Source organism: Bufo gargarizans, chromosome 3, assembly GCF_014858855.1.
Source record: "Bufo gargarizans isolate SCDJY-AF-19 chromosome 3, ASM1485885v1, whole genome shotgun sequence".
Lineage (NCBI taxonomy): Eukaryota > Metazoa > Chordata > Amphibia > Anura > Bufonidae > Bufo > Bufo gargarizans.
In genome coordinates, this window is record NC_058082.1 from 599,350,781 (window position 1) to 599,376,439 (window position 25,659).

The window sequence follows — 25,659 nt, forward strand, 5'->3', positions numbered from 1 at the left end:
AGGATAATTGGAACATCCTCAGTAGGTCCATAAAAGACATACCTGAATTGAATTCCCCTCCTCTCCTATCATATCGAAAAAGTAAAAATATTAAGGACCATTTGGTTAGAGCGGATGTAGGCCCTAAAAAAATCAGCGTACAACGAACATTGTCTAAATCGGGACATGGTTGTTATCCATGTCTCAATTGTGTTAACTGTCGCTATATATGCAAATCCAGATCCTTTATACATCCTACTACACATAAAGAATATCCCATTAGGTTTCATTTAAATTGTTCATCTTCTTATGTGATTTACGTGTTAGCATGTCCATGTAATTTAATATATATCGGTGAAACGTCTACAGAACTAAAACTAAGATTGAATAACCATAGGAATTCAATAAGAAAAAAACGTGCCGATTTACCAGTCTCCAGGCATTTTACGTCCCTTGGGCATTCCGAGCGGGACTTGAGATGCTGGATACTAGACCATGTTGAGCTCCCAAGGAGAGGTGGAGACCGTTTGGCAATTCTCAAGAAAAGAGAACTGAGGTGGATTTATGACTTAGATACTCTGCACCCTAGAGGATTAAATGTGGAGTTTAGATAGGTGTCTGTTGATCTGTCGCCTGCCCGTCCTTTCCACGCATGTATGCATTGCGCCTTTTCCATGTACAGAATAGGTGCATCAGAATTGTGAAAGTAATATATGCAATTGCACAACTGACAGATTTGGAAACTAATATATATTTTTTTCTTGCCTTTTAGAATTTTTAACCCTCACAGTGCTGGATACGGACCCCTGGACTTTGACTCAATGGAAGCGGTGCAGCCCAGTACCAACTACAGCGTCCTATGGTGTATGCGCTATTCCAGATATATTACTAAGCTCCAGTATGTTTTTGCTCTTTGTAAAGGTGAGGGATTACCCCTCCCAGACTGCTTTATTTCCAGCAAGAGGGCCAGACACGTCGGTGGGGTTCATGGAGATGTTCCCCCCTGACGTGGACGACCCCAGGGTCCGGTGTCCCTCCCGAGAGGTGGGGACCCCGGTCCTGATGCTGGTTTTTGCAGGAGATCCCTGCTGCGGTCTGTCATACTCTCTATGAATTTTTATTTATAGTTATGGTTCTCAAAATATACTGGGAGGATATTTACTCCGTTTAGCTACCATGTATATGATGGGCGTGGAGCTGTTACTTGGGGCTACTTTCCATTAACCAAGATGGTGCGGTGAGATGTCACTGGATAGAACGCATGCGCACCAATTTTACACTGGCGACTCACATGATGTCGTCACTCTGGGCATGCGCATTGATGAGACCGAGACGCGAAGGATACGTGATGGTATATGTGGGCTCCATGGCTTGCTGAGTCTCTTCCTGGGATCCCTATTCAGTATGTTTATAACACTTTATGATTCTAATTGGAACACTAGTCTTGGATATATTTTTATTCTGTATGTAAAGGAACTATATCCTGATATGATAAAATGTATTCCACTGGTTACTATGCTAAACATGCACTTTAAAATTGTAACACATGTCTGTAATTAAGTTGATTGTAACCACACCCCGATGGGTGTAACACTTTTTGTAAATGCTTTATATGTGCTCACTTTCACTTACTCTATGCTTGAGAAAGGCTCGCAAGAGCTGAAACGTCGCAAGATTTGCCATTATATGGGTGAATAAAACCACTTGATTTTTTCATCAATATCTGGAGTGCAGTCCTATTTCTTCGATTATATATATATATATATACACAGTATATATGTCCATATATGTGGTGAGTGCGTATGTGAGTCTGTCCATGTATGTGGTGAGTGCCTGTATGAGTGCGTCCATGTATGTAGTGAGTGCCTGTATGAGTGCGTCCATGTATGTAGTGAGTGCCTGTATTAGAGCGTCCATGTATGTAGTGAGTGTATGAGTGCCTCCATGTATGTGGTGAGTGCCTGTATACGTGCGTCCATGTATGTAGTGAGTTCCTGTATGAGTGCGTCCATTTGTGGTGAGTGCGTGTATGAGTGCGTCCATGTATGTGGTGAGTGTATGAGTGCATCCATGTATGAGTGAGTCCATGTATGTTGTGAGTGCCTGTATGAGTGCGTCCATGTATGTGGTGAATGCGTGTATGAGTGCGTCCATGTATGTGGTGAGTGCCTTTATGAGTGCGTCCATGTATGTGGTGAGTGCCTGTATGAGTGCGTCCATGTATGTGGTGAATGCGTGTATGAGTGCGTCCATGTATATGGTGAGTGCCTGTATGAGTGCGTCCATGTATATGGTGAATGCGTGTATGAGTGCGTCCATGTATGTAGTGAGTGCGTGTATGAGTGCGTCCATGTATATGGTGAGTGCCTGTATGAGTGCGTCCATGTATATGGTGAGTGCCTGTATGAGTGCGTCCATGTATATGGTGAGTGCCTGTATGAGTGCGTCCATGTATATGGTGAGTACGTGTATGAGTGCGTCCATGTATGTGGTGAATGCGTGTATGAGTGCGTCCATGTATGTGGTGAGTGCGTCCATGTATGTGGTGAATGCGTGTATGAGTGCGTCCATGTATGTGGTGAGTGCGTCCATGTATGTGGTGAGTGCGTGTATGAGTGCGTCCATTAAGTTTGGGAGGGGCCCAGTACAAAAATTTGCTGTGGGGCCCAGTCAGTTCTAGCTACGCCCCTGACACAATATATGACACAGCCAGTGGCGAGGAGGCTGCCATCAAGTCATTTTGACTGGATGGAGGTCTCCACCATCTTTATACAGACCTGCAGCATTATTCATTTTATGTGCCCTTGTTATGTAAATTGAACCACCCTGATGCTAAGTGTGACTCAGCGATGTAGCAGAGCCTACTATGTCATCGTATGCTGAGGCTGCCTCTTTTGTGAATAACAGAGTAGTCTGATCTATAGTCTGCAGTCCTGTGAAAAACAGGGGGGGGGGGGCAGTGCAGAGAAGATAAGAGTATTGGTTGTGGACCATGATGGTGGATAGCTGCAGGGTGGATGGCAGCAGGGACCGGCAGACAGATGGTGGAGTCAAAAGCCAGGCCCAGTCTTTCTCCTGGGGATGATGGGTGATACAGTACAAGCACAGATTATGTACAATTCTGAAGTAGTTTGCTTCTCCCAGGAGCTGGGCGTAGGAAGCAATGATAGTAGCAGTAGGCTAGGTCTACACAATTACATTTGTCGCGTGACATTTTGTCGCACCAATGTCGCGCAACAATTTTTATAATGGTAGTCTTTGGTGTCGCACTGCGACATACCATTCAAGATGGATTTTTCTGTGACTGTCACGTTGCAGTCACAGTATGTCGCAGTGCAACACCATAGACTACCATCCTAAAAAATGTTGCGCGAAAAATGTCGTCGTGTAGACCTAGCCTACTGCTACCATCATTGCTGCCTACGCCCAGATCCTGGGAGAAGCAAACTCTGTAAAATACTTCAGAATTTTACCTAATCTGTGCTTGTACTGCATCACCCATCATCCCCAGGACAAAGACTGTTCTTTTTTATCACCAAACTGGGCCTGGCTTTTGACTCCACCATCTGTCTGCTGGTCCCTGCTGCCATCCACCCTGCAACTATCCACCATCTTTTTTATCAGTACTGCAGTTCCCACAATGGGGTGTAGATCTTCAAATGGACAGCCAATCCATGATATAAGTGTGGTGGATGCTCTCAGCACATACCCTCTCCATGAAGCACCAAAGTCGATAGCCATAAAGAAGTGTTACTGTTGCTAATAGGGATGAGCTAACCCGAACTTCACCGGGTGTTCAGGTAGGTTAGGAAAACTGAATATAATGGGATTCGTAGACAGAACGCGAAATGGAAGCCTTTAAGAAGCATTACGTTTTGATCCGTCATGATAGAAGTCTATGGCCAAGCATAATGGATCCGTCTGGTTTCCATTATGCAGGACGGAAAACAATGTCCTGCGTAACGGAAACCAGACAGATCCGTTATGCTTGGCCATAGACTTCTATGATGATGGACCAAAACGGAATGCCTCCTAAAGGCTTCTGTTTTGCATTCTGTCTATGAATTCCGTTATATTCCGTTTTCCTAACCCACCCGAACACCGAAGCTGAACCCAGTGAAGTTTGGGTTGATTCATCCCTAGTTGCTAATAGACACGTCCTTGTGATCACTCAACAGAAATTATGTATTTTCCTGGATTTCTGATTTTAGCTTCATACAGGCGCACAGACATCCGTCTCTCTCACAGGCAGAGCCAGACTGAACTGGCTGATGCAATCCGGCTACACAGCTCCTCCCTCCGAATAGACAGGGCTAGCCTCCCTCTGCTGAAGTGAGGGCATGATAAACTAAATAGTGCTATCTATACAGCTCGTGGGAGCACTTTCCTTCTTCTGTAATGCAATTCCCTAAAATAAGCCTAAATATTATAGGTAAGCATAAGCAAGATTTGGATATATTATATACAGTAGAATAAGTGTCCCCTCCATTTTATTAAGGCTCAAGCACCAATGTATAGATTTTTATATGGCAAAATTGTGCAAAAAATGTCACAGTGGCTACTTGTATGTGTAACATTAGTTTGGTGCACTTCCTTTTTTTACCACTAGATGTCAGTGAATTGTGTAAATAATTAGTCAGATCATGTAATCAGCTCTCTGTAAATAGCTTGGGCTTATTTTATATGGGTGGAGCTCTTCTAATAAATACCTGGCAAACCTAACTTTTCTAGATTCTAACATAATAGACCAGTCTTGTACATACACAGTCAGGGGTATCAGCATGGCCGGGGTGAGGGTTGCATTAGTCACAGGGGGCAATAAAGGAGTTGGGCTAGCTGTGGTCAGGGCCCTGTGCAAGCAGTTCCAGGGAGACGTGTATCTGACAGCCAGGAACCCCAAGCTTGGAGAAGAAGCTGTCAAGGCCCTGAATAAGGAGGGGTTGTCCCCGCTTTTCCATCAGTTGGACGTTACTGACTTGACCAGTATCCGGGCTCTGCGAGATTTCCTGAAGAAGAAGTATGGCGGGCTGGACGTGCTGATCAATAATGCTGGGATTGCATTTAAACGTATGTATTATCAGAGCCTGAAATGCTGCATGCTGGAAACCTGCTATCAGAGCACGCACACATATCATCAGCGAGGACTGACAGGAGAGACCCTAGACCAGGGGCGGACAACCTGCGGCTCTCTAGCTGTTGTGAAACTACAATTCCCAGCATGCTCCATTTATTTCTATAAGAGTTCTGAGAAGAGCAGAGCATGTATGCATGTTGGGAGTTGTAGTTTCACAACAGCTGGAGTACAGCAGGTTTCCCTATCCCTGCCCTAGAGGTAAAGGGTTCTGTACTAGGTGGGTGTGTTACATCTTTGTGGTTAGGTCTAGTGTGGAGCAAATTTGTGTTTTAAGTTCTGCTTTCAAAGTTCGGGTTATCAAAGAATCCCATTATGGATTCCGCTACCACGGACCATAACGGAATTTGGAATCCATAACGGGATTCTTCGATAACCCGAACCCGAAATTTGGACGCAGAACTTAAAACACAAGTTCGCTCAACACTAGTTAGGTCCTGTAAGGTTACGGCCACATGGTCAGGTTTCGGCACGCAGTTTTGGAAGCCAAAATCAAGAGTGGATCATAAAAGGAGAGAAAGTATAAAGGACAGATGCGACTTCTGTTTTTTTAATTCATTCCTGATTTTGGATTCCAAAACTGCACCAAGAAACCTGACGGTGTGGTCGTACTCTTAATGCATCAGATTCCCACAGATAAGATTTATTTATTTCTTTATTTATTTGACACACTTACATAGCACTACTATATTCCGCAGCGCTTTACAGACACCAGTATCCAACTGTCCCCAATGGGGCTCACAATCTAAGTTCCATATCAGTATGTCTTTGGAGTGTGGGAGGAAACCGGAGGAAACCCACGCAAACACGTGGAGAACATACAAACTCCATGCAGATGTTGTCCTTGGTCAGATTCAAAAGATTCAAACCTAGGACTCCAGCGCTGCAAGGCACTTGTGATTAGGACAAGTCCATTTCTATGTATGGGGTCGGAATTATAACACAGCGGTGCCAAGCTATCCCCATGTACAGCTGACGCTCCGGAGTCTCGCCTGTCTGTAGTACTGGGTACAGCTAGCTATGTTGTGCAGAGTCCATCAGTTTGTATATGTGTGTGTGTCACAGTGTGTATTTGTGTATGTATACATGTATATTTCCTGGACGTCCTACCGCAGCACAGTCACGAATAGGACTTATAAAGTTCTGCTGCCTACGGACTTCAGGAAATAAAAATTTCAGGTAAATACATTTTCGGTATATGTGTATATGTGTTTTTGTGTGTCGCAGTGTATATTTGAGTATGTATACATATATGTGTATTTATGTGTGTCACAGTGTATATTTGGGTATGTATACATTGTGAAGCCTCATATACGAAGGAAGGTATGTGTCCCCGAGAATGCTGCAGGAAACATTTTAGAGGGAATGCACCTGAGACGTGCCACCAAGGTACCCGGTCTTGGTGGAGTGGAAGCCACTAGCTAGAGTGTCCACTAAGATAGATAGTGGGACACTTTTGCTAGCTAGTATATCATCTAATTCTGGCCTGGCTTTTACTGGGAGTAAGCAAAGAGCTGGGTGGGTGCTTACTCCCCACAATCCACTTTGCGGTTTATACGTGGCTTATGTCCACGATTGTGTTTTGAAAGTAAGCAGCAGGAAGCAGGGTGTGTCTGTGGAGTGAGAGGCTGCAGATCACACACTGCAAGTCACGTGTGAAAGAAACTCTGGCCTGTGGACTGATTACCTGACCCGGCTGCGATCCGGCTGTAACTGAACTGTAAGGGCTCTTGCAGCAGACAGGACCGCAGGGGCAGTATGTGAGTGCATGGTAGGCTGATAGGGGTAGTAGTCATACTCACGGTTTTGCAGATCCCTGGGTCGGCGTGCAGTGATAAGGAAGACAGCACTAAATCCTCCGGGGCACTCTCTATTGCAGGGAACACCAGCCAGATGGAAGTTGAGGTGCCCTTGATGGTAATAAGTACGCTTAGGGTGCTTTGGTGGCTGGGCTCCTGTGTTCGTGAAGGCAGCACCGTTAGGTGCAATTTGGAGATAGAGTAGAATGATGAGAGAGGAAGTAGTTGAACCAAACAGGAACTTTACTTGTAAATTGTAATCTTGCAATAAGTATCATGTAGAAATGTAAATCCCAATAGCAGGCTCAGTGAGGTGGTGTAGGTAGATTTCCAGCTCAACTGTATAGTAGTAATTATCTTACTATACTTGGTTCCTTATTTTGCTCTGGTTACTCAGCCTTTACATATAGTGTGGCTCTTATGTAACTAAATATTTAGCACTCAGCAATTCAGCAATATTCAGTGATTCAGCAACCCAAGGGCGGTCTCCCTCATGGCAGGCAAACTCTCTGCTCCATTCTTTGAAAAGGTTGCACAAGATACAGCAATTATTCTCTTAATCCCCGGAAGGGATCCCTGGAATGGGGTATTACAGTAAAGGATAAATAAGTCCTAGTCTTGGATTGCAGTAGTAGGGTCCCCTGGGCTAGGCCCAGGAGAACAGAGCCAAGTCTGTCTCCTCTTCTTCTAACTCCTCACTCCTAATTTCTCTCTAACTTCCTGTGGCTGACCTATATAAATGATGTTACAGAGACCTCCAGTGTTGGATGTATGTAATGGATTCCCCAGCCTGAAATAGGAATTTAGCAGCTGTGACAAAGGAAATGCATACAATGGCATGAAATGACATATAGCAATTTGGAGTGTTCCCATCCAACTGGAGTGGGACACTACACTATTTCACATGAGCGGATGCCATGCGGGTAATCCGCTGCGTGAAAGAGAGCCAAGCCCCGGTCCGGACAGCAGACACGGAGCATTAACATGATTAATAATGTTCCGTGCCTCTCTGTGACCTTTTTACTACAAAATCACAGTGAGATAAAGTTGTCACTGTGATTTTGTAGTAAAAAGGTTACAGAGAGGCACGGAGCATTATCAATATGTGTCTGCTGTCTGGAATGGGGCTTGGCTCTTTTTCACGCAGCGGATTACCCGCATGGAATCCGCTCGTGTGAAAGAGCCCTAAGTTGGCTTAAACAAGCAATATACAGTGTTGAAGTGACTTTGTTGTGTCCCTGCCTTTCTTCCAAACTGGTCATAGGAGCCCACGGCATTACATATGGTGGAGGATGCGGAAAGATTAGCAAGGCATACACATTGTTCTCATGTCTGCGATTGAACCAGCAAAGTTCCAACCTAAGCCAGCAGCTGAGATGGAGGAAATACTGACGCAGCTGGTGCTGGCCAATGTTCAGCAACAGCAGGCCTATGCACAACAGCAAGAGACCAACAGCCTGTTGCTACAGCAGATTGTGGCCTTGAGGGAGACACCACCAATGGCGACTCAGCTCCAACCAGCGGCCCAGGATAACGTTTGGTCAGCATTGAGGAAGATGACTCCAGAAGATGACGTGGAGGCCCTTGAACGAACAGCAGAGCGGGAGAATCTGCCATCCGACCAGTGGGCTGAAGTGGTGGCTCAGTTTCTGGTGGGGAATGCACAGAAGGCCTACTTTGATATTAGCCGTGAGGACGCCTGGCCCTCTGGGAGGTTTAAAGATGAGGTCCTGGCCCACATGGGGGTCAATACATATGTGCGGGTCCAGCGAGTGTACCAGAGTCTCGGCCTGCCAGGTCACAGGCTTATGATCTGTTGCACCTTGTGAAGAAATGAGTCTTTGGGCCCAGAGCAGATAATATAGCCATATATAGGGCCAGAATGTAACCCCGATAGGTTTCTCCTAGATGTATTGGCCGGTGAGGCCGCAGAGGCCACATCTATCCCAGAGCTGGAGGTGTCCCGGGACAGGTACGAGACCGGAAAATTCCAGGACCCTATTCTGGTACGGGCCAAAGAGAGAGTGACTGTAATCAATGGGGTAGCCCAACACCCGGGAGAAGAAGCGGTGTTTCCCCATATGGCTGTTTCCCAGGAATAATTGTACCGCGTAGACAAGGTCCGACAGGAGGTAGTGGAGAAACTAGTAGTACCACAGCCCTACCACCAGGCAGTATTAGACTTGGCTCACACACATGTAATGGGAGGTCATCTTGGGGTCAAAAAGACACTAGAGCGTATACTCCAGCGGTTCTTTTGGCCTGGTGTTCATGAAGAGGTTAAGAAGTTTTGTGAGTTGTGTCCAGAGTGTCCGATTACTGCTCCCACAGCGAATTTCCATAGTTCACTGGTACCTCTTCCCATTATTGAGGTACCTTTTGAGCGGATCGCTATGGATCTTGTGGGGCCCATGGTAAATTCAGCCCGGGGCCACCAACACATATTAATGGTGTTGGACTATGCGACTCTGTATCCGGAGGCCATTCCTCTCCGCCATACCTCACCCAAACCTATTGCCAGGGAACTATTTGCTATGTTTTGCCGCATTGAGTTGCCCAAAAAGATCATTACGGATAAAGGTACTCCTTTTATGTCCAAAGTGCAAAGGAGTTGTGCAAGCTGCTTCAAATCAATCAGTTACGCACACCAATGTACCACCCCCAAACAGATGGGTTGGTGGAAAGGTTTAATAAAACCCTAAAGAGTATGTTAAAAAGGGTAGTATCCCAAGATGGGAAGGACTGGGATATGTTGCTGCCATATTTGATGTTCGCCATCCGAGAGGTACCCCAGTCCTCAACAGGGTTTTCCCCATTCAAACTGTTATATGGCAGACATCCGAGAGGCCTGCTGGACATTGCCAAAGAGACATGGGAGCAGGAGCCTACTCCCCATAAGAGTGGAATAGAGCACATTGCAGATATGAAGGACCGGATTGCATCAGTAATACCCATTTTGAGAGAACATCTAGTAGAGGCTCAGGCAGCTCAGAGCCATGGGTATAATAGAAAGGCTACAGTCAGGACCTTTTCCCAAGGAGATAGAATTCTTGTACTCGTACCCACTGCTGTGAGTAAGTTTCTGGCGAAGTTGCAAGGGCCCTATGAAAAAGTGGGCAAAGTTATTATAAAATATATCACAGAAATAAGGTAATGATGCACTTAGTAAAGTAGATGCAAGCATTATATATGGACAAAGTTCTCACTCTGATATGATGTGTTTTGATCAAAATATATTGGCTAAGTGTCTCAGATTTATCATATCAGAGTGAGGACTTTGTCCATATATAATGCTTGCATCTACTTTACTGAGTGCATTATTACCTTATTTCTGTGATTTCCTTCAAAAGTATGGCCAGGGACATCCGCACATTTATATATTATACCAGGCAGGATGTTTTTATCTTAGTTTTTTCTGTGATTTTTTATTTTATGTAGTATTTGCTTGAGGGAGTGGCACCTTCAAGTGTGAATGCGCTCCTATTTTATCTTGGGAGCAGCATTCCTTTGCACTTTTGCCCTTCTTATCTCATAGATCGCCTTGATTAGATGGTACATATAGGTGTGCCTCCTCCTCCTCCTCCCATTGGTTGCTTGATGCACATGGAGATGACTAGGAGCAGCACACCATATGTGCGGCGTCTGCGCTCCTGAACATAGAAGCCCAATGGCTTAGTTAGGTTTAGCATAGGACCCGCCTGACCTGAGACCACCTTGGCGCTTGGTAGGCGGGCACAGATGTGTTTTGATCAAAATATATTGGCTAAGTGTCTCAGATTTTATCATATCAGAGTGAGGACTTTGTCTATATATAATGCTTGCATCTACTTTATGAAGTGCATTGTTACCTTATTTCTGTGATTTCCTTCAATACAATGGCCAGGGACATCCGCACATTTATATATCATATCGTGCAGGATGTTTTTATCTTTGTTTTTTCTGTGATTTTTTAAAATAAAATATATCAGCCTGGGCGGAGAAAACCAGAACAGATATATCACGTAAACTTGCTAAAGGCGTGGAAGAACCGAGAATCCCTGTGGGCCACTGAGGCGCCGGTTGGGACTAGTGTAGACCCTCCAACGTCAGTCCCGACAGAGGTCGGAGTAAAAATAGCAGAAACCCTGTCAAAACAACAAAAACGAGAGGTCACAAAGTTAGTGCAGCAGAATAGCGATGTCTTTTCAGAAAAGTCGGTTCGTACATCGGTGGTCCAGCGTGACATCGTCACCGAGCCACGGGTAAGGGTACGAGTGAAACCGTACCGGGTGCCAGAGGCCCGGAGACAAGCCATTACAGAAGAGGTACAGAAGACGCTTAACCTAGGAGTTATCAAGGAATCCAAGAGCGAGTGGGGTAGTCTCATTGTGTTGATTCCAAAGCCGGATGGATTGTTACGATTTTGTAACGATTTCCAGAAATTGAATGAAGTGTCGAAGTTCAACCTTTATCCAATGCCCCAGGTTGACGAGCTGATTGAAAGACTGTGCCAGGCCCAGTACTTCATGACGCTGGATTTAACCAAGGGTTACTGGCAGGTACCTGTGACAGAGTCAGCAAAGGAAAAGATCGCCTTTGTCACACCGGAGGTACTTTACCACTATGTCGTTTTGCCTTTTGCTGACCCATTGAAATGAATGGTTCCGTATACGGACCGCATGCGGAACGCAGAAAACAGCCCGTATACGGAACGCAAAATACATTCGTGTGAACAAGCCCTTAGTCCTTTATGATATAACACTTAGGCCGAATGCACACGGCCGTGTTCCACGGCTGAGAGTGGTCCGTGGTATGCCAGGCTAGATTCCTGTTCAGAGCAGGAGCGCACAGCGTCATTGGTTGCTATGGCGCCATGCGCTTCCTGCTGCCGCCGCAGTACAGTAATGCACTGGTATGATTTATTTTCCTATCTTCCTCAGCCGATGACCCGACCCCCATTGGAACCCAAGCCGAAATCACCCTGAAAACCAACTTTTATGGTGTGAGGGACGTTTACAATGAACTTCTGCCTATCATTAGACCGAATGGTAAGTTGAAATCCCATTTAGATAATTTGTTTTTATAGAAATACACAATTTTTGGGTTGACAACATTTTTTATGGGTTTTTATTAAACCTACGAGACCGTTTGTCTTCTGCAGCCGGTAGGTATTCCACTACAGTACAGTCTCCGTCTCTCTCCTCTCCTGAACAATCTGGCTTACGACCAAATCTGAGTTGATGAGTTGAGTATGTAAATGGAAAATGTTCATGACTATGATATTTAATGGTGGGACAACCCCTTTAAAGGTGGTTCTTCTGTCCATAAGTGAAAACTTTGCAGCTCCAATGCATGAGCGGTATCCAGCTGGTAGTTGGCAGAGGACAGGTCAGATGAGGCTCCTTATTTGCTTGGGTCCTTGAGAACAGTACCACCTGTATTTCCATGATGGTGGCCCTGCCAGCCATTAAAGGGGTCGTCTGATTATAGAGAACCCTTTTTAATATGGGAGCTGCTAGTAAACTAGTGATCTCGAAGGAGAAGTTAAGGCCAGCACGTGATTTAGTATTACACACATATATGGACAGGGATTGTCCTAACATGATCGGGGGGGGGGGGGGCGAATGGGATCTTTAGTTATAAGATTAGGTGCACTACTGTGGTGGATGCAAACAGTAACATCTGACTAACCCTCACACTGATGTTAAAAATGAGACATTAGCCCGTATATCCTTATACTAAGGACACACCTGAGCGTGGTGCAGGGGCTCAGGTGTGTCCTTAATTTAATATAAAGATATGCTGGCTAATGTCTTAATGTGCTTAATGAAAATAAGGGAAAGTTGTCAGAAAGCTGGGGCATTGCACTTTGTGTTGCCTGGGGAGGGATTGTTGCATCTGTACTGGGACAGGGGGCCTATACTAAATTTAGCTATAGGGCCCTATGAGATCTGTGTACGCCCCTGCCCCTTACCACTCCGTGATGTACTATAGCGGAACAGAGCACAGGTAGTTAATGCTCTGTACTGTTATAGTATGACATTTGATGTCGCGGGAGCTGGGCCCACACCATTGTTTTGAGTCCCATTGTGGATATTATACATCCAGCTCTCACTGCCAGGATCAGAGATTACACTGATCTCGGCAGTTTAACTCCTCAGCTGCCGCTACCAATGTCAAGCATGTCATCTGAGCGGTTAGACAGACGGTTTGTTTTCCAATCAGCACCCTATGAATGTAGTTTCAGGCTTTCAAGTAGCTGGAATGGCTGGAAGGGGCCTTCTGAAAGACCCAAGTCCTGCCATGTCCCAGCTGTCTGAATCTCTATGCCTGTATTACAGAACTGTATAGTAAAAGTGATCAATAGATCGCAGGTTCAAGTTCATGTAAAAAAAAAAAATTTAGAAATGTATAAAATATTATCGCATCCAAAACAACCCGATCTAAGGCTACTTTCACACTTGCGGCAGAGTGATCCGGAAAAACGTATACCAACTGATGGCATTAGTAAGACTGATCAGTCAGAAAAATAGATTGAAATGCCGGATCCGTCTTTCCGGTGTCATCCGGCAAAACGGATCCGGCATTTACCTTTTTTTAGGTCTGCGCATGCGAAGACCGGAAGGACCGATCCGGTATTCCAGTATTTTGAACTTACCCTGCATAAAACAAGCCCATATAAAGCTATGTCGACAAAAATTTTTAGAAATGCAGAGATCGTAAAGCTGAAAAAAATCTCTTAAATACCAAACTAGACTGCACCCTTTAGAGGCTAATATCTCTCTACTGTATATTTCTCCATAGGAAGAGTGGTTAATGTGTCCAGTATGTTTGGCAACATGTCCCTTCCAAATTGCAGCCCTGAACTTCAGCAGAAGTTTCGCAATGACGCGATCACAGAGGACGAGCTGGTGAAGCTGATGGAGAAATTTCATGAAGATGCCAAGAGCGGAGCCCATCTAGAAAGGGGCTGGCCAACCCCTTATTCCGCTTATGGGGTGTCCAAAATTGGAGTAACAGTGTTGTCCAAAATTCAAGCTCGTCAACTAAAGCAGACCAGGAAAGGAGATGGCATTATCGTCAATGCCTGCTGCCCCGGGTGGGTGAAGACTGATCTCGCATTTCCAGGTGCCCCCAAGACACCAGATGAAGGTGCTGTGACCCCAGTATATTTGGCTCTCCTCCCAACTTCAGCAGATTCACCCTACGGGGAGATGGTCAGCGAAAAGAAAGTCATCCCCTGGTAGATGTAAAATCCCTGCAAATATATGTCAGATGTATTTTTTCATGTAAAAATAAACTGAGATAACCTAAAATGTCAAATTTGTTTACTTTCCTGATTTTGTATGGTGGCACAAAGTAGACTGTGAGATCCCTCCAGTGCAGTAGGAACCGAAAGACACCATGGCACTAATATTTCCAAAAAATTAAAAAAATAAACCAGCTTATGTATTCCCCCGGAGTGGCATTACCACTCCGCACCCCACTACTGTCTCCTATGGGCTAACACAGTGTCATCTTATGCATTTATTGCAGGTCCTATACAATGTGCACTGCTATTCCTATGTAACTGTTATTGGTCATGTAATGTACCTGGTTCACCAGAAGGTGGCAGCAAGCATGGAAGAGCTACATTTGCAAAGGATGGAACCTTCTTTCCATTCTAATTTTCCCTCTAAGGAGGGGAGGGTTTTAATTAGAGGTCAGTTGAGCGTACCCCCTGCTTTGGGAAGAAAGCAGGTCCACGTCCCTGTTGGACGTGTCCTGCCTAAGCCAGCTGGACACAGAGGCCAAAGCCCGAAGCCTCTGAAGCCGGGAGGTATAGATTCCCTGGTATTAATCTAGAGACAGGCTACAGAGAGAAGTTGCAACATAAAGAAAAAAGCAAAGTTATACAGTAAGCTTGTCAGCACAGCAGAGCCAGAGAGCAACAGATGTAGCAGAGTTGAGTTTGTTTGCCTGCCAGAATTAATGCCTGCTGGGAACCAAGACAAAGCCTGAAACTGTTGGAGAAACGTTTATTCAAGTAAGGCCTCTTGCACACAACCATATTTTGTTTCCGTGTCCTTTCCGTTTTTTTTTTTGCGGATATGATGCGGACCTATTCATTTCAATGGGTCCGCAAAAAATGTGGACAGCACATCGTGTGCTGTCCGCATCAGTATGTCCGTTCCGTTGCTCCGCCCAAAAAATAGTGCATGTCCTATTTTTTCTAGTTTTTGGACAAGGATAGGCATTATTACAATGGATCTGCAAAAAAAAAACGGATCCGCAAAAAAAACGGATGCCAATCGGAATTTCATCCTTTTTTTTTCGGATCCGCAATTTGCAGACCGCAAAACACATACGGTCGTGTGCATGTAGCCTAAAGCTGTTATTGAACTTCGTCACAAGGTCTGGACTAAATGTATTTCTTCAAATCCCTCAATTATTCCCCCTATTTGCTCTGCTTCGGACGACAATGCCTGGGTTCCAGTGTATCCAGGTAGGAGCACTGTGACACGTGCACCAACATTAAGGGACATTTAGGCCACCCTACACCACTCTGGCATTCCTACACCTTGGTACCATCTACTACATCACTAAAAGGGGCCCTGTGCCCTTGTTGCTGCACTGCAACTGGCGTCATGAAAAACATTTGCTTTAAGGGACCCATGGCCGTTATCGTGTGTCGCACTTATACTCTCCGATCCCCTCCCGCTGCTGTTACACCAACGCCAGGGTCCCCTGCTGTGCTTCACTTCTTGCTGACATCTTGACACAGCAGGAAATGGCTGCAGCGAAGACCCACCTCAGCCTATGATTAGCTGAGCCCCATTCCCAGCCATTTGCTGCTGTGTCGAGACGTCGGAGCACAGCCTGGGCACTGGCGGTATGGAAGTGGTGGGGTATCATTGGTTTCTTTGTTTTAACTAGTTGATGACCATAGGAATACCTTTTTTTTTGTTCTAGAGTTACAGCAACCCAGGGCTTCACGCTAGCGACTGGCAAAGTGACGGTGGCAAGGCCCCAAGATGGCAGCTGCCATGTCACAGTAATGGGCTGGGGCAGTTCAGGGAAACCAATAGCTCTCATTGTTATTAGCCTGGACTAGGGCCAAAGTGGAGTCCTGCCAGTGATGATAGTGGTAGTTGTTCCCCCATGAGCACCTCTACATGTACTTTTCTTGGTTGATGCTGGTGCATAATGAAGTCAGGCAGTAGGGATGAGTGAACCCAAACCTCACCGGGTTGGGATAGTGAAGGAATTCCGTTATGGATTCCGTTAGAACAGAATATAGCAGAATTCAATGATGGAATGCAAAACGGAAGCCTTTAAGAGGCCAAGCATAACGGATTCGTCTGGTTTCCACAATGCAGTACTGTTTTCTGTCCTGCATAATGGAAACCAGACGGATCCGTAATCCCTTTACTACCCAAACCCGAACCCAGTGAGGTTCGGGTACGCTCCTCACCGTCAGTGAGTTGTAATAGCGGTGGACCAACTTGCAAGTTTACTGGAGAGTTCTGTTCAGAATACAGGTTCACATGGCCATATACAGTCGCTCCAGTACAATTTATCCAAACATAAGTGGGAGTGGTAGGTCTCTGTCCATCTCCTTTGGGCTCCCCAGGATCTATCGATTCCCTTTGGTTAGTGCACTATTTTCTTGCAACCCTCGTCCCCTGCCCACAATCTTGTCTCAGTCAAGGTCAATCATGATTTCGCTCTCAGGTAGTCTTATACAACACATGACAGTTGATACCAGTTGATACTAGTCGTGACGTCACTGGGCCAGCGGTAAACAGTGAGAAGGCCGCTGCGCTCCTGGAACGCCGCTGCCTTATCAAACAGCTGATTTGTGCTGGTCCCGGGTGTCGGACCCCCGCCGATAAGATGCTGATGATCTATCCAGATGCTAGATCATCAGTTTAAACAAACTGCAGAACCCCTTTGATTTGCTGCCCTGATTTCTGGATCCCTGACCACTGATTTGCACCCTGACTCTGCCTAGTTCTGACGGACCCTTTGGACCCCTGGCTACCCCTGGTTTGAGTTGCTGATTCTGGTTTGGACTCTCCTGGCATTGACCTCGGCTTGGTATATTTTGGTTCTGATTTATGTCCGCTGTGCCATTCTGCCAGCTTAAAGGGCTTTCCTGGTGTTCTGGGGTACCCACCGATCAGCTGTGGGTGCAGTAGCGCTGCGGCCTTCTTATAGCTTTCCTTAGGCCATGTGATATCACGTACATTGGTCACGCGGCCTAGACGCAGCTCAGCCCCATTGAAGTGAACATATGATATATATGTACAGTGCTGTGCTTGGAGAGCTGCGGGAAGGCTGCGGAGGATAGGTCATCAGTAAAAATAAACCCTTTTAACTCATCCTCTTTAACAAGGATCAAAGTAAGATAAATGCATAAAAGTGCCAAAGCGTCATAGCGCCAGCTATCTGAAATAATCATCTCTGGCACTCCCCGTTCTCACCAATGTTTTATAAAAGTGCCAAAGCGTCATAGCGCCAGCTATCTGAAATAATCATCTCTGGCACTCCCCGTTCTCACCAATGTTTTATAAAAGTGCCAAAGCGTCATAGCGCCAGCTATCAGGAATAATCATCTCTGGCACTCACCAATGTTTTAATATGTTCAAGGGTTATGTTAGGTGACATTGTGCAACTTTTTCTGGGTAACTTAGTCCTATCTTTTTCTAGTGCTGGAGGTGGAGCTCTTGTGATACATATCAGGAGCTACTAACTTTTCTAGATTCTACCATAACAGCCAGGTCCTGTACACCGTAAGGGCTATCAGCATGGCCGGGGTGCGGGTTGCAGTAGTCACAGGGGGCAATAAAGGGCTCGGGCTGGCTATAGTCAGAGCCCTCTGCAAACAATTCCAGGGAGACGTGTATCTGACAGCCAGGAACCCCAAGCTTGGAGAAGAAGCCGTCAAGACCCTGAATGAGGAGGGGTTGTCCCCGCTCTTCCATCAGCTGGACATAAATGACCTGACCAGTATCCGGGCTCTTCGGGATTTCCTGAAGAAGAAGTATGGCGGGCTGGATGTGCTTGTTAATAATGCTGGAATCGCGTTTAAAGGTAGGTCCTATGAGAGCCAGAAACAAAGGTTACTACTGCAGAACTACTTGTATAACAGCTGCTATCATGGCACACAAATATAATATCATCAGTGCGGACTAATGGGTAATATGGAAATGAATCCAAAAAAAAGCTTCTAACCTAGACAAGAATACTATGCAGCCCAAAGCCTTAAACGTGCAGTATCTCCACAGTTTTATATCAAGAAACTCTCTGTTATGGCTCCTTAACCCCTTAAGGACCGGGCCATTTTTAACCTTGAAGACCAGACTGATTTTTGAAAATCTGACCAGTGTCACTTTATGCGTTGATAACTTTAAAAACGCTTTTACTTATCCAAGCCATTCTGAGATTGTTTTCTCATCACATATTGTACGGTACTTAACGACAGTGGTAAATTGGAAGCAAAATATTTCTTTTTTATTTGTAAAAAAAATACCAAATTTACCAAAAATTTTGAAAAATTCGCAACTTTCCAAATTTCTATTTCTCCGCTTTTAAAACATGTTTACTTCATGTTTGAATCATTTTGTGAATGCCATTTTATTTTATGGGGGACATTAGAAGTTTATAAGTTTAGAAGCTAATTTTGAAATTTTTCTGAAAATTTCCAAAACCCACTTTATAAGGACCAGTTCAGGTCTGAAGTCACTTTTTGAGGCTTACATAATAAAAAAAAACACCCAAAAATGACCCATTTTAGAAACTACACCCCTCAAGGTATTAAAAACTGATTTTACAAACATTGTTAACCCTTTAGGTGTTCCACAAGAATTAATGGAAAATGGAGATGAAATTTAAGAATTTCACTTTTTTGGGCAGATTTTCCATTTTAATAAAAAAAATTCCGGTAACAAAGCAAGGATTAACAGCCAAACTAAATTCAATATTTATTGCACTGATTTTGTAGTTTACAGAAACACCCCATATGTGGTCGTAAACTGCTGTATGGCCACACGGCAGGGCGCAGAAGCAAAGGAATGCCATATGGTTTTTAGAAGGCAGATTTCACTGGGATAATTTTAACTTGCCATGTCACATTTGGAGACCCCCTGATGCACCCCTAGAGTAGAAACTACCAAAAATTTACCCCATTTTGGAAACTAGGGGATAAGGTGGCAGTAAATCATGTGATATTTTTATAGAGAAGGTTGTTACGGACGCTTTCTATTACACTTTTTGTGATGTAAGGTGCAAAAAAATGGCCTTTTTGCCCCTTTTTTTTTTACGGTGTTCACCTGAGGGGTTAGATCATGTGGTATTTTTATAGAGCAGGTTGTTACGGATGTGGTGATACCTAATATGTATACTTTTTAAAAAAATATTTACATTTAACACAATAAAAGCATTTTTGAAACAAAAGAAATCATGTTTTAGTGTCTCTATGGTCAGAGCCATAGTTTTTTTTATTTTTTAGGTGATTGTCCTATGTAGGGGCAAATTTTTTGCGGGATGAGGTGACGGTTAGATTGGTACTATTTTGGGGGGCATACACCTTTTTGATCGCTTGGTGTTGCACTTTTAGTGATGTAAGGTGACAAAAATGGCTTTTTTTGACATAGCTTTTATTTTTTATGGTGTCTATCGGACGGGGTGGATCATGTGATATATTTATAGAGCCAGTCGTTACGGACGCGGCGATACCTAATATGTGCGTTTTTTCTTCTATTTTTTATTATAAAATCAGGGTTTTTTTTTCTTTTTTTAACTTGAAACGTTATTTTTTTTATTCAAAACACTTTTTTAACTTTTTTTTTAAAACTTTATTTCTGTCCCACTCTGGGACTTCAACTTTTGGGGGTCTTTTTCCCTCTGCAATGCATTACAATACATCTGTATTGTAATGCATTGCCTGTTAGTGTATGACACTGAGTCATACACTAACAGGTTGCCTAGGAGACCGGGCCTGCAAGGCATTGGGCAGCCTCTGCACGGCATCGGGCTGCCTTCTGACACAGCGGACTGCGGCATAGAAGGGGTTAATCCGCCGGCATCGCTGTAAACAGTGATGTCGGCGGATACAGCAGGGGCCCGGTTTACCAGGGACTGCCGGACCCCTGCAGTGATCGGGCGCGCACAGCTCCTGTGCCCGCCCGATCAGCCCGCCGTGCATGTACGGCGGAATGCATTCTTGCAATGCATCCCCCGCCGTACATGCATGGCGTTTTGCATTAAGGGGTTAAAGGGGACCTAAATCCCAAATCCAAACCCCAAAAGAAAGTCCTCCCCTGCATAACAGAAACGGGACGGATCTGTTATGCAGGCCATAGACTTCTGTTATGACGGAATTAATAACGGAATGCCTCTAAAGGCATTCCGTCATAGAATTACATTATGGTCCGTGGTAACGGAATCCATAACGCAGTTCTCCTTTTACCAACAAACGAATTGTGAACGAATTTCAAAATATGAAATTCGCTCATCTCTAATCATTATCAGCTGCTGCCTTTAATCCAGTCTTCTCTGCAATACCACTTGTCACCACCGTGTCTGCTATTGGACTCTGTTCACACTAACTGCGGTTCTTACTGCAACTGTTGTCTGACTCTGTGAGTCAGCCGTCAATCATATTAGCTGATCCTGTGGGTAGTGGTTCAGTTTCTCTCTTGCTGCGTTATGTCTTCTGTCTCCTGTGAGAGTGCTGAATGACACTCTAGGGCAGGGATACCCAACCTGCGGACCTCCAGCTGTTACAAAACTACAACTCCCAGCGTGCCTGGACAGCATACAGCTATTAGGACATGCTAGAAGTTGTAGTTTTGCAACAGCTGGAGGGCCGCAGGTTGAGCATCCCTGCTCTAGCGGTTGGTGGCCGCCATCCCTTGGTTGACACAGAGAATCCACACTATTTCTGATTTGACCTGTGGGTCCCACCCACTGGTCGTAACAATAGCTTTTGCTCCAGTCACATCCAAGCTGACGCGTAAGACTGCTGTTACTTCATGTCTTATGTTCCAGTCACATCCAGTGCTACATCTACCAAGCTTCTACAATACCATGTCTTACACTCCAGTCAAATCCACAGCTGCAATCAAAATTCTGCTGTTACGTCCAATCTTTTCTTCCAGTCACATCGAGAGCTGACACATAACACTGCTGTTACGTCATGTCTTATGTTCCAGTCACATCCAGAGCTGCAATCAAATTCCTGCTGTTACATCATATCGCCTGGCCCTGTCAATCAAAGTGGAGAGGGCTCTGCAGTTGCAGAGAGAGCAGAGCCTCTAGGTGTAATGGCAACGCCCCCGTTGCTCCTAGAGGCTCATTTGCATATATTAAAGCTTCATTTTTCTCAGAAACGCGGGCACATATGAACATGCGGCCAACATATGCCTTCAGCTGCCAAGCGCACATGTAAGAGATCAGCCAGTGTTATAGGTACAAAACTGCTGACAGATGCCCTTTAAGGTTTTGTCTGTTCCAGTGCCTTCTTGTCTTTTCACACTCTTTTTACTTTGCCCGTCCTGTCCTCTGCTGCCTTGTTCTGCCCTGTGTACTTCTGGATTCTCCTCTTTCCGCTGCTCGGCATTTATAACCCTATGCATACAATAGTAGTAAAACCAATGCTGGTCCTTCAGTATATAAAACTGATCATGTAATAAACTTCTATTTCGATCATCATCAGCCGCTGACACGACCCCATTTGGAACCCAAGCTGAAGTCATTTTGAAAACCAACTTTTTTGGCACTAGGGACGTTTGCAATGAATTACTGCCGCTCATTAGACCAAATGGTAAGTGTAAGATAAGACGTAAGATAATCCTTTACTAGTCCCACCATGGGGAAATTCAGTCTTACAGCAGAACAAAAACTACTAAATAAAGGTATTACAGTAGAGTACAGATAAAAAGTAAAAAATAAGGGATATAAATGTCACAGCTTAAAAAATGATATCCCCAGGAACCCGGTAGGCGATGAGTACATATGTGGTATTTTCCGTTCAGGTTTCTGTGTAATATGATCATTCATTCACAAGATCGAGAGGTGCACCAAGACAAATAGAGCAAGATGCTTAAAGGGGCAGTCCACCATAGATGCCCTCTGACTTCAGTGGGCATCATATAATGCTTCATTGTACCTCTAGCTTCTTTCCCTGTCCAAAGCAATCAATCACTGGAGACTCCAGGGCCAGGACCTCCGATGACCAGCTTATTTTCTGGGGACAGTTTAGGTCCAAATAAATTCTACATGAATCAAAAGTGCTCTGATTGCCTGGAGAACTCCTGCATAAAGGAAACGGGACAGATCTGTAATGCAGCCCATAGACTTCTATTATGACAGAACGAATAACGGAATAAATGCCTCTAAAGGCATTCCGTTACGTATTCCGTCATAGAATTGCGTTATGGTTCGTGGTAATGGAATCTATAATGCAATTCACCTTTTACAGTAAACGAAGCGTGAACGAATTTCATAACCGAAAATTCGCTCATCGCTATTCATAATGCTGCAGGAGCAGTAACATATGCTAAAATAGTTTTTTTTTTTTTTTATAGAAAACATTAGTTACACTTAAAAAAAAATAATTACAATAGGATATATCACAGAGCGAACCCGGACATACCCTTATTTTCACCCCGGCAGCATCCGTGAGCCTAGCATCGGAGCATCTCATGCTCCGATGCGCTCCCTTGCCCTGCGCTAGATCGTGCAGGGCAAGGGCTCTTTTGTTTATCATAACACACTGCCGGGCGAAAACTTCCGCCCGACAGTGTGTTTGGTGTTTTACTGGCTAGGGCAGTGCTAAAGCCCGCCCATCAGTGCCGATGACATCACCGGGCTTCCTGGCAGCCCCATGGAGAGCCCACCGGAACTCCTAAAAATGCCTTTGCCCTGCGCGATTTAGCGCAGGGCAAAGGAGAGCATCGGAGCATGAAAATGAAGGTATATCCGGGTTCAGCTCTGAACCCGGACAACCCCTTTAAATGTCCAAATAAACAATAGTTTTAATGGTAGAAAGTGCTGGGGGAAAAAAACATGGACTGTGGATGGCTGGGATCTTTCCATCTATGGCCTTTTGAATTGAGGAAGATCTGCCGTCAATCAATATCTCCCTATCTTTCGCCTTAGGAAGAGTGGTCAATGTGTCCAGTATTTTCAGCCACACATCCCTTCCAAAGTGCAGCCCTGAACTTCAGGAGAAGTTCCGCAGCGACACGATCACAGAGGATGAGCTGGTGAAGCTGATGGAGAAGTTTGTAGAAGATGCCACGAACGGAGTCCATGAAGAAAGGGGCTGGCCAAACTTCGCCTATGGGGTGTCCAAAATTGGGGTAACAGTGTTGTCCAGAATTCAAGCACGACAATTAAAGGAGACCAGGAAGGGAGAGGGCATTATACTCAATTCCTGCTGCCCAGGGTGGGTGAGGACTGATATGGCAGGTCCAAAAGCCACCAAGTCCCCAGATGAAGGTGCTGTTACCCCAGTATATTTGGCTCTCCTCCCAACTTCAGCGGATTCACCCTATGGGGAGCTGGTCAGTGATAAGAAAATTTTGCCTTGGTAACAGCACATAGAAAGATAGAAGGGGTTGTCCCATTAAAAATATTCTACGGTTTTCAAACCAGCATCTGGATCTGAATACTTTTGTAATTACATAAAAATTTATATTTAGCATAGCCACTGAGTAATTCAATAGAATGTACCTGTATAGCGCCACCTGCTGTTTGTTTTTTCTTAATTCTTTGTCCTGCTCACCGAGAAGGCCGCACATGCTCAGTTTCATCCTTCAGCTGCCTCCTGAGCTGTGATAGGGAGAGCTGAGACACGCCTCCTGAGCTGTAATAGGGAGAGCTGAGACACGCCTCCTGAGCTGTGATAGGGAGAGCTGAGACACGCCCCCTGAGCTGTGATAGGGAGAGCTGAGACACGTCCCCTGAGCTGCAGGGGGCATGTCCTTTCTGCTGTAGCTGTTTCCCTATCACAGCTCAGGAAGCAGTTGAAAGATGAAACTGAGCATGTGCGGCCTTCTCGGTGAGCAGGACAAAGAATTAAGGAAAAAAACTCCCCTAAGGGCTCTTTCACACTTGCGTTCTTTTCTTCCGGCATAGAGTTCCGTCGTCGGGGCTCTATGCCGGAAGAATCCTGATCAGTTTTATCCTAATGCATTCTGAATGGAGAGAAATCCGTTCAGGATGCATCAGGATGTCTTCAGTTCCGGAACGGAACGTTTTTTGGCCGGAGAAAATACCGCAGCATGCTGCGCTTTTTGCTCCGGCCAAAAATCCTGAACACTTGCCGCAAGGCCGGATCCGGAATTAATGCCCATTGAAAGGCATTGATCCGGATCCGGCCTTAAGCTAAACGTCGTTTCGGCGCATTGCCGGATCCGACGTTTAGCTTTTTCTCAATGGTTACCATGGCTGCCGGGACGCTAAAGTCCTGGCAACCATGGTAAAGTGTAGTGGGGAGCGGGGGAGCGGTATACTTACCGTCCGTGCGGCTCCCGGGGCACTTCAGAGTGACGTCAGGGCGCTACACGCGCATGGATGACGTGATCGCATGGCACGTCATCCATGCGCATGGGGCGCTCTGACATCATTCTGGAGCGCCCCGGGAGCCGCACAGACTGTAAGTATACCGCTCCCCGCTACTACTATGGCAACCAGGACTTTAATAACGTCCTGGGTGCCATAGTAACACTGAAAGCATTTGAAGACGGATCCGTCTTCAAATGCTTTCAGTACACTTGCGTTTTTCCGGATCCGGCGTGTAATTCCAGCAAGTGGAGTACACGCCGGATTCGGACAACGCAAGTGTGAAAGAGGCCTTAAGCTGCCAGCTTGCTATAAATTGGAGGAATGAATGCGGAGATCTCTGGATCCATGTGAGGTACAGGGCTGGTTGTAGCTTTGTTAGAAAGAGATTGGCATGTACTATATGATGTCTGATTTACTTTAATCATGGGATAACCCCTTTAAAACCTGTCATATCACAACCAATCAGACTTTTTGGAAAAAGAATGCATCTGATTCGTGGGGTTATTTTCAATTGCACCATTGCCCTTACGTCTCCAATGTTGTCCATTGCTGCGATATTGTATTTTTTGGGGGTGAAAGATTAAAATATTTATTTTATTAAAGTGTGAATTTTTGAATGTATATTGAGTGGGTAAATGTAGATAATGGGGCATTAGACAGCGAGCAATATAGTCGTCTACCTTTTCCTTTCTTTAAACAGATATTCTAGTCATATCAACCCATATAATACCGTCATATAGTGCCAAGATAATCTTCAATATTATAGGCATACTAGGGTTTTCTGGCCATGGGCAGTTATCCAGTTTGCCATCCCTCAGGCAACCTTTCCATGAAAACACGAAAATGGCATAACCATAATGAAGTCCCTCCATATGTGATGGGGTGCCCTATGCCAACCTTTAGACTGCAGAGTTTCCTATGCAGACAGGTTTCACATCCGTCACTCACCCTGCAGTTTCCCTAGAACTTCTCTCAAAGCCCAGTGTGGGATACAATATAAGAACAGCATTTAAATATTTCAATTTGCACAAATCAGATTGTACAGAAACTTTGGCATTTTAATTGATCAATATGATCGGCTCCTTTTCAAAGAGCAATTGTGTGGGGGGGGGGAGCTTAGTCACGCTGACTGCTTACACAGCGACTGTGACACAACAGACCTGTCCCTGCCAAGAAACTGAACCTGGCAGATAATATCGAAAATAACTAAATACA

General features: G+C 45.0%; 2 protein-coding genes across 2 annotated transcripts; both read left to right on the plus strand.

The window, feature by feature from the left end:
* Window positions 1–4,732: 4,732 nt before the first annotated feature.
* On the plus strand, window positions 4,733–14,178 carry LOC122933041 (carbonyl reductase [NADPH] 1-like). Its single transcript, XM_044287777.1, has 3 exons — window positions 4,733–5,046; window positions 11,829–11,936; window positions 13,693–14,178. The coding sequence occupies exons 1-3, from the start codon at window positions 4,761–4,763 to the stop codon at window positions 14,133–14,135; spliced, it is 837 nt and encodes a 278-aa protein (XP_044143712.1). The 5' UTR covers window positions 4,733–4,760; the 3' UTR covers window positions 14,136–14,178.
* A 3,447-nt stretch (window positions 14,179–17,625) lies between these two features.
* On the plus strand, window positions 17,626–23,614 carry LOC122933043 (carbonyl reductase [NADPH] 1-like). Its single transcript, XM_044287778.1, has 3 exons — window positions 17,626–17,964; window positions 21,590–21,697; window positions 23,035–23,614. Exons 1-3 carry the CDS (start codon window positions 17,679–17,681, stop codon window positions 23,469–23,471), a joined length of 831 nt encoding a protein of 276 aa, XP_044143713.1. The 5' UTR covers window positions 17,626–17,678; the 3' UTR covers window positions 23,472–23,614.
* The last annotated feature ends 2,045 nt before the right edge of the window (window positions 23,615–25,659 follow it).

What these genes read in the sequence shown, in the direction of transcription:
- LOC122933041 (XM_044287777.1), top strand. Translation starts at nt 4,761, where the DNA reads ATGGCCGGGGTGAGGGTTGCATTAGTCACAGGGGGCAATAAAGGAGTT. An exon ending in TGCTGGGATTGCATTTAAAC is followed by an intron (nt 5,047 to 11,828) that starts GTATGTATTATC and finishes TATCTTCCTCAG; the next exon opens with CCGATGACCCGACCCCCATT. An exon ending in GCCTATCATTAGACCGAATG is followed by an intron (nt 11,937 to 13,692) that starts GTAAGTTGAAAT and finishes ATTTCTCCATAG; the next exon opens with GAAGAGTGGTTAATGTGTCC.
- LOC122933043 (XM_044287778.1), top strand. Translation starts at nt 17,679, where the DNA reads ATGGCCGGGGTGCGGGTTGCAGTAGTCACAGGGGGCAATAAAGGGCTC. An exon ending in TGCTGGAATCGCGTTTAAAG is followed by an intron (nt 17,965 to 21,589) that starts GTAGGTCCTATG and finishes GATCATCATCAG; the next exon opens with CCGCTGACACGACCCCATTT. An exon ending in GCCGCTCATTAGACCAAATG is followed by an intron (nt 21,698 to 23,034) that starts GTAAGTGTAAGA and finishes CTTTCGCCTTAG; the next exon opens with GAAGAGTGGTCAATGTGTCC.